At 43.9% G+C, this 9,117-nt stretch overlaps 1 protein-coding gene and 1 long non-coding RNA gene across 3 annotated transcripts; both read right to left on the bottom strand.

Annotated features, from left to right (window-relative positions):
• Positions 1-5,679: 5,679 nt before the first annotated feature.
• LOC136486874 (uncharacterized) lies at positions 5,680-6,519 on the bottom strand. 2 transcript variants are annotated; one of them, XR_010767029.1, is made up of 3 exons: positions 6,414-6,519; positions 6,245-6,308; positions 5,680-5,771 (listed from the first exon to the last, which is right to left on the bottom strand). It is a non-coding gene; the product is annotated as an uncharacterized lncRNA (long non-coding RNA). The 2 variants fall into 2 exon arrangements; XR_010767030.1 differs by having other exon boundaries at positions 6,245-6,322; positions 6,414-6,505.
• Positions 6,520-7,845: 1,326 nt separating this feature from the next.
• LOC136488515 (patatin-like protein 1) lies at positions 7,846-8,678 on the bottom strand. Its single transcript, XM_066485427.1, has 2 exons — positions 8,600-8,678; positions 7,846-8,234 (listed from the first exon to the last, which is right to left on the bottom strand). The coding sequence occupies exons 1-2, from the start codon at positions 8,676-8,678 to the stop codon at positions 7,846-7,848; spliced, it is 468 nt and encodes a 155-aa protein (XP_066341524.1).
• Positions 8,679-9,117: the final 439 nt, after the last annotated feature.

The raw sequence follows: 9,117 nt of genomic DNA, 5'->3' as shown, positions 1-9,117 counted from the left end.
CTCTTCTTGGGCTCCTTCAAACACTTAGCTGAGGTCTATTGATCCAAACTAACTTAAAAGCTCCTCCAGTAGCTCTACCAAAATCTTGATGATCTTTGATAAACCTTCCTTGAACCAAAACTCACTTTCTAACTTGGTAAATCATTGAGATGTTCTGAGTCTCCATTGAATCAACTGTAGATGTCCAATATCTCCTTCCTACGTCATCCATACCAACCTATTCTAGGTATGTTGAAGATTAAACTCCCAATTGATAATAGCTCGAAGAGAAGGTCATTTCTTGATGAATACATCAGTTACTTGTAGATGACCCAACAAATTTATCCATCTGTGCTGGATGATGATCTCTCATCCAGAGGCATAACCTATACTTTCAAGTGAAGCACCAGAACACATGAGACCTTCGTCTTGCAACTTCTTTAGCTTGGTTACCCTCCTTAAGAAAAGATAAACTAGGGAACACAAGAAGGGTAGCTTGCATCTTCTTCTAGATGAACTAACTAGTATCAAGACATTCTGACCTCCCAATGATACTCTCGTGTATGGACAAGAACAATTCCTCACAAGCAGAAAAATAGCAGCGTAGTAAAACATCTGTAACTCTCACGCTGTTAATCCAATGAAGTTGTAGCTTATACCATTGGAAAGCTTATAAAATTCTCCACAACTTCCTTATAGAACACTTTCCCAAATTCTGCAGTTAACTTGGTCGAAAATGGTACACAACAGAAACTACTCTAGATTTCAGACAGCACGGTTGCATCGTCTTGTGATTTTCATATCTCCGTAAACAAAATAGCTATCAGACTAATTCTTATGCTCAGAGAAATATATTGCAGTCTACTATTGTACAGAATTTTCTCATGATTTTTGGTAGCCCAAAAACAGAGATATAAGCTGAAGAGTGCAGACTGCTCCAAAAAGACAGGATAGGGAGAACAGAAGGAAACCAAGACCCAACTATTTATTTCACCGGTCCTTATACCTTAGGCCTACAAGCTAAATGAAATTGTGGGAACTCCCAACAAGATCATTGCAATCATTACAAAGATTCAAAACAATCATAAGCATAATGATAATTCAACAAGCAATGAAGATGCATAACTCAATCATTGACTCAACTTGCGATACTATTGTTTTTATTACATAAAGGGCACAACTCCTATTCCTTAACTAAGGTTCTTGGGTAGTCCAGCATGACTTCTTCATTCGTCACTCTCACCGAATGCTTCTTTCGGATTGGGTATCATTGACACATTCTGGTAGCAACCTCGTAGTGATCCGACTCTGGCCACTTCCATGGTACATCTGTTGATTCTTCCGTGGGCAAAATTTAGCAAAATGTCCTTCTTGTTGGCAACGATAGCACATGATCTTAGCTGTATCTTTCATGCTGTAAAACTCCACATAATTGTTGCTAGGTGTGTTGCCAGCTTGCTGGCTCTGAAGGTTCATCTTTGTTAGACTTGACCGCTTTTTAGCTTGCTTGATTTTTTGAGGTTGAAACTCCTTATAGGTGATCGTCCACCCATCTATGCATACCTCATGTGGAAAGAGTGGAGTAGTCTTAGCTTGAGAAACTTGTGACACTTTAGAGTCTGAGTTTATCTATCTAGGGATTAGAGCTGGATGTAACAACATAGTGGAACTCGAATGTTGGTTGCTTCCCAATACTGGCTCTAGTAGGTTTGCCTTCCTCTTCTTATCCACATTAGCTTCACAACTCAGGTCCATCTTGACTTCCCTCATATTAGACTTGTTCTGAAGACAAGGAAAACCATAATGCTTACAACACTGGCATGGATCCTGACTTCCAAGAGTCTTGCTATCAACACCTTCATTGGACTTCATTTTCTTCAAAGCTTCTGCCACTTGTTTCTTCACTGGTCCATTTGGTATGTTGGTTTGGCCTTGTGGCAAGCACTGTGGAGAACTCCCATATTGAGTCATTCCTTCAAGTAGTTGTTGTTGCATAGCTACAAGCTTCTCCTTGTTGAATGCACTTACGGACAACGTAGCTTGGTCCTTTTGACCTTTGATGCTGGTGGTCTCCCCAGTACGACCCATCTATATAGACGAAGAGAGAGGATTGAGAATAGAGACAAAGTTTTCATAACAGAACAGAGGCTGAAGTGAGCATAACTTTTAAAAAATAATAAGGTTGGGGGGGGGGGGAAACAGGAAGTAAGCAAAGATAAAAGCATGCTAAAACGTCCAGTTCTATCTTGCCTTGCGTCTTACAGTCAGCATTGCTCTGATATCACTTTATAGCACCCGGTTTTAAGAACAAAACCAGATACACACCATATGTGAGCCCAGAAAGTCAAATCTCACATATAGCTACAAATAAGGGTAATATCAAAAGACAGTGCTTAAATACATAGCGTATTAGTATAAAGATTATAACCTCAGAGTATAGATAGTGGAAAGACAACTCCGATCCTCAGGCGAAGACTCCAAATCCACAGGGACAACTGACTAGTTGATCACAAGCCTAATTCCACCAAATTCTAGCAATCTGGTACCCATCCGGGATTTTTATCCAAATATGTGAAAAATAAAGCAAGCGTAAGTACAGGTCGTACTCAACAAATATAACATGGGGTTCATGAGGCTCAAAAGGTTGACACTAGTTTAACTACGATTAGCTTTTAATGAGCCATCTTTTATCAATTGGGTGGCAACAAGTTTATTCATAAGCCCATATAAACACATGATCAGGTAAACATGAATAACGAATAGCATAAACAGTAATCATTAGTGAGCATCTTTATCATTAGTATCATCCATGTTCATCATCATTAACCATTAGTGATCATCTATTCCGTAAGGGTTCCAAGGCCGCTCATGACCGTGAGCACGGCTGATATACCACTTTTACACTCTGCATAGGTTGTACACTTTTATTGTGAGTCGTGATTTACCCTTTCACCCGAGGCGGCCAACCTCTTGACCCACTACCAAGGAAGGTAGACAGGGTTCACTATGAAGCCTTTCAAAGGTTCGTCTAACAAGTTAGGGCCGCTAGGTTTCTGTGGCCTGCGAATGTAGAGCTCCCCTTCTGGCAGGCACAATAACGCGTAGCCTATACACTAACGGACAGAGGTCGCACTATATACAACCCGAAATACACCCCTCTTGCGCCATAAAGGTAACCACTAACAAGCTAGAAAAGGTCCTCATACTGAGCTAAAGCCAGAGCCATGTAGCCCTCATAGTTGTACTATAAGTTCCGGATGATCACTTATAGATAAGTCCTTAGGGAGAGGAATCTAGAGCACCGTAAAATAGCCCAATGCTCTAGCCCCCTTGTTCCATGTTGCTAAAAAGCATCTTTTAGTATTTATTGCATATTCCATTAGTCAAGTTACAAAATCATGGTTGTAGTTGAGCATTAGCATCATATTACCCAATGCAATAACCCAAAGGTATCAAGGCATAGGGTACAAAGTACTAGGAAATCCTTAGCGGCAGTCAAGGTAGACACATGCAGAATGAATAAAATGATTAAAGGTGTATAGGACAACAAGGATGATCCCATACTATACTTGCCTTAAAACACCGATCCTTCGGTAAGCTTTAATCTTCAACGTTCTTCTTCTTCTTGATCACCACGTGTATCTCACTGACTAGACGTAATCATAAAGCACCACACAAGCATCCATACAATCATACATGAGGCAAACAATAGAACTAAATTAGAACAATACACCAATCATAGAAAAATAAGTAAAATAGTTTGAAACACGATTCTACACATCGCTACGAACACATTCGTGAAAAGCACGCTAATCAGAGCTAAGGTGTAGAAGGTACATCTACCGATAGATCTGCTTAATACGTGGAAAAGAAAACTATAGGCTTCATTTATTTTAACTATATAAAAGCTTATATAAATTGAATTAAGTCAAATTTAGTTTTGAATTATAAAACTAAAGTAAAACAAATCATATTTTATCTATAAAATCCAGTTGCATAATTATTATTCAAATTAGAGTTTAAACCATGAAATTCTAGAAATAATGACATGGTAACCATTGTTACAAACGCGTAGATCTCATTGCTATGAATCTAACGCAACTTGGATGGACTAAAACGGAGTTGAAACGTAGACGATATGATTTAAACAAGATTTCCTTTAATAAAATAATAGATTAAATCTAACCTAGAATTTTAAAAGTTGAAAACATACTTAACAGTAGTATGAACACGTAGGTTATGAAATTACGAACCTAACGCAAGTTGAATGGGTCAAATCGGTGTTAAAACGGAGAAGTTATGGCTAAAACAAAATACTGGCAAAACTGTAAATAAGTGAAAACGTATTTTAGATCTAAACTGGTGAAACTACGCTTTCCAACGAAGAAGACGTAATCTATTAAATATGCAATGGACCGCGGGTTCTATTTTGAAGGAACCGAGGGACTCTTTAGCAATTAAGCCACGCGAATGGGTATGGAGGAATATCAGCCGTCGGATCTAAATTGGATGGCCAAAATTAGATCAGAGGGGAAGGAGTGAAGAAAGCCGGCTAGAACAGTGCCAAACGTGGCGGCGCGCCATGGCTGGTAGCAAACGAGCTCGCCGGAGCGCAAGGAGAGGGGCCTACGGTCCATGGCGGAACAAACCGAAGACATGGGAAGAAGGAGGGGGCGACGACGGACTCACCAAGGCCAAGTATGATGGCGCGGAGCGGATGACGATGGTGCTTCGCTCGGCAGGCGACGGCGACTCGGCGGTGCTAGGGTGCGGCGTGCGGCTGCGGGTGCTCGGGTGATGCAGCGGCTTGCTATCGGGTTAGGCGAGGGCGGCGGGGTGCGGGCGGCTTATATGGGGCGGAGCGGCTTGGCGCGCACGGCAGGGGAGGAGTCGGGAGCGGCACAGACACGGCCTCCATGGCAGCGGCGGAGTCCGGCTCGGTGACGGACCGAGGTAGGAGGCAGAGCTGACGGGCGGGCCCAGGCGGTCGGTGACAGAGGAGAGCGTGCGGCGTCCGCGCGGATTGGGCTGGCGCGCTGGGTGGGCCGCGGGGCAGCGCTGCTGGGCCAAGTGGAGCTGGAGGCGGGAGCGGGCTGCGGCCAAAGGTGAGGTGGGCTGCTGCTCGACACTGGGCCGCGCAAGAGAACAAGTGGCCCATGCGGGATAGAAAGGGAGAGGAGAGGGCAGGCCGGGCAGGCCGGCCGCTGGGCTGTGCGCAGGGAGCAAGAGAAGTAGGTCTTCGGGCCTAAATAGAGAAAGAGAGAATTTTCCTTTTCTATTTTATTTTCAAAAACCAATTCAAATGTAAACCAAATCAAATTTGAATAGAATTTCAAATACTCTTTTCAACTTAATTAAAAATAAGAAATTTTGGTAAGTTCTCAAAAATGAATTTTACAACTTTAAAAATTCCTTTATTTTCAAATTTTCTTTTCTTTCTTTTCTTTTACTTCAAAGCCATTTTTAATTTTATTTACAAAAGCAATTTAATTTCATTTTAAATTTTTGTCAAAACCACTCAACCAAATAAAATAAATGCACCGTCATGTATGCACATACATGTTGCTACCTTATGATAATTTTTAATTTAATGAAAAATTTTATTTTTCTATATTTCATGAGCACAAAAATACAGAATTAAATCATTTTAATCCTATTTTAAAAAGAGACAAATTTTGAGGTGTTACAATTAATTAAGCACCTGAAATTCCATCTGATGCGTCATGCATGACAAGGCTCTCCAACGATCATTTTTCACCAATCTTGGACAATGACCTTTTCTTTGACCTCAACTGAAAAAATCAAAGGACACAGATTAGATGAAAGAATGACCAAATGGCAAATGTGCTGACAGTAATTGAAGTATGACTGCAGATATAGTATGCAGAGCAGTAAACTCATCATCAATTAAAAGTCTATTTTGTTATAGATACTATGACTGGAAAAGCAAAAAAAAAAAATTATGATCACTTGAAATCAAGAATATACAAACCAAGGGGCAAAAGTACACTTGATGACCCGTAGTCCAATTATTTTGACAAGAAAATCTGAAAGAAATGACTACTCAAAGCAGCGATGCCAATGCAATGACCTTGACAATAACTTTGAAACAAAGTATTGTATAAGACGACTAAACAAACCTAGAAACATGGACAGCGCATCAACATCAACTAAAACCAATGAGCATCAAAAGTGACATATACAGTCTATATACGATCTAACAAATTAAATTATTGAATGAACAAGTAAAACTGATGGTTCTCACCTCGTTGCTGTGCCCAGACTTCTTGCGGCAGTTGGTTGCCCTGTGGGGAAGCCGTGCATAGCACCTGCAGGAGAAAGACTGAAATTTTTTATACGTGGAGAGGGATCAGAGTATGCAGCTATGGCCTCTGCCGCCGTGCAGGACGCGGAGGCCCTGATGGCGTACGTACCACGCAGGCGCCGCGCAGGAGGGCATCATGGAGGGCGCGTCTTCTTTCCTCGGGCCTTTGGTCTCCTGGTGCCGTGGGCCAATGCAGCTGGAGAGGGAAAGGGAAAGAAGCCGTCGGGAATGTCGTCGGCCGGGGGTCGCGAGGCCGCGGCGGCGCGCGGGTGCGAGAGGAGGGCGGACGCAGGCACGGGGCGGTGGGAGGTGGGGCGCGCGGTGACGGGCGCGATGCCGCGGAGAGGGAGCGCAGTGGAGGCCGGGAGCGATATCGGAAACTGCGGTGGGGAAGGAAGCGTCGTGATTCATCGAGATGGTAACCACCGTGGTTATGCGGGCGGGTAAACAATCGCTCGGTGAAAAAAAAACGCGAGGGAAGCGCAGCTGCAAGAGGGAAGAGGTAAGATCTTACGCGTAAGATTACTGCGGGTTTCATATGTTCCAGTCCTCCTTTTGTTGGTCCACTTATCAATCTAAGGTAGGCTAAGGTGGATAGAAAATTTTTACGGTAACAATGAATTTCAATTCTTCGCTCCTTTATAGTATAGATTAGATCTGTTAAGCCACACACGTATATCTTGTTTGCATCTACTAATAGATGACCAACCACGAACGTGATGATGGTACGTCCGATATTCATGTATGATATAATTTTATTAACCAATTAAATTAATATGAGAACAGCCGATCAAGATTTCCTTCGTAAGGCCAATCTAGATTTTCTCTATATAACCGAATTTTTTCCTCCGAAAAAAATATATTTTTGGCTATTTTTTATCTACATAATGGCATAAGTGGGTAACTTCCTAAAAAAAGAAACAGATCCAATGGTTACCTGTTGCTAGAGTTTTTTTTATTTGATGGCCAGATGTTTCTGATTAATATGAGAACTTTTAGCATTTATCTTTTTTCTAGTGCATCCGGTGAGGATTAACGTGGAGGCTCCCTTGAGGCCTCTAATTAGTAATAGTAATATTGTAGTAGTAGACACATATTTGTACCTATTGTTGGGACGGAGCAGAGACGTTAGTTAAATACGAGGAGAATCGAAGATAAAGTAAATGGAGCTTAATGTTTCGGGGGTGGCTGATTACTACATAGTACGTACGTTTATACGTACCCCAAGAGCCTGGATGCATATCCGTGACTCTGTAAGAGCATATATAGCGACGTGGAAGTGGAAGTCGACCAAGTAGTCGCTGGCGTGCACGAGCATGTCGATGATCGGTGTGCGGCTCCATAAGTTGAAGATCCAGGGCCTGCGGCGGTCCCATTCGAGGCCCCAGTTGAACTTGAACATCCAGTCAATGGCGCTCCTCACCTTGCCCTTGATGGGCTTTGTAGATCCCCGCGTCCGGCCATCTCTGCTCCTTCTCGATCGGTAGTTCCGGTCCCGATGGAGATGACGACCAACTTCTTCTAGTCCATTGGTCTTTTTTTCAACTTGCCATTTTCGCAGAGTAGCCCTCCCTGGCGATCCTCGATATGGCAACCATGGTGGGGTTGTTGGCGCCCACGCCGCCGTCGACGAGGTGGAAATCACACCGGGGCCAACCGTTGGTGTTGTAGGCCTGGAAGTAGTGCGGCCGGAAAGTAGGTCGGCGCTGCCGTCGTGGCCATGCAGACGTCCGAAATGAGAGGTATTTTCTCCTCTGGCCCGTTTCCGTGAGGCTCGAACGAGGAGAAATCAGGGTAGCTCCAGTTTCTTGATTCCTCTTCCCTGATGGATTGATTGGATCAGGAGCAGTGAAGAGAACAGGTTTTTTAGCTTCAGTTTTCAATGTAAACGGAGACCAAAGTATGATGTGGTTTTTCCTTATTTGCCTAGCTGATGAGTAAATATAATCTCAGAAAAAAAAACTGCTGAGGATCGGAGCACTGCTAGACGGCCATGACAATTGAGTCCTTTAGCGGCAGGAATGTTTGGTTCCATGCGTGGGGAATCTGCCTAGGCCAGGCAGCGTCGCCGGACGTCTGGGACCAAGATCGTCTGCCTGGCTAGGCGGTGCCTGTGGCAGTTGAAACCAAGGATGCCTACAGTAAACAAACCACGTAAGTCCTTGTTTGAATACGCATGTATTGATCTCAATTCACATGTATTGAAGTGGAATTAAACTAATTAAGTTTCATTTCAATCCACTCCAATACATGTGGATTGAAGTGGATACACATACATCTAAACAAGGCCTTAACTTGGAGGGACGAAGATATTAGGCCCCTTTTTGAGGTAGAATTCCGTGATGTCCTTGGCGGCGAACAGCGGGCGTCCCATCGTGGCGTCTGGCGTCGTCAACATCGTCGCTATAAGCGCGCCCGTGCTCGTCCCCGCGATGACATCGAAGTAGTCCGCTATGCGGGCATCTGGCCCGCCCTCTTCCTGAACGTACAGAGAGATCAATGCAAGCAAGTTACACCTGAGTCAGAACGGTACGGTGCTAGTCGTTCTCACATGCCAAAGGTACGTGTTAGTGCGTGGGTGGACCTGGAGCTTTTCCTCGAGGGAGGCGAGAATGACCGACCCGCGTATCCCGCCACCGTCGATGCTCAGCACCGTGATGTGGTCCCCCCACTTCGGAGGCGGGAGCCGTTCCCGTCGCCGCGATGGCTTTGTAGCCAGCAACTCAGCGTCGCTATTGCTGCTGCCCTTGCAGGCCTGGTGGGTTAGCTTCCTATTCCAGCTGGCAGCTCTAGCCAGGAGCGAACCAATTAAG

The sequence above is a fragment of the Miscanthus floridulus genome, chromosome 10 (genome assembly GCF_019320115.1).
Source record: "Miscanthus floridulus cultivar M001 chromosome 10, ASM1932011v1, whole genome shotgun sequence".
In the NCBI taxonomy this organism is placed as follows: domain Eukaryota; kingdom Viridiplantae; phylum Streptophyta; class Magnoliopsida; order Poales; family Poaceae; genus Miscanthus; species Miscanthus floridulus.
Note: the sequence above shows the minus strand (reverse complement) of the source record. Positions and strands in the feature narration are given on the sequence as shown.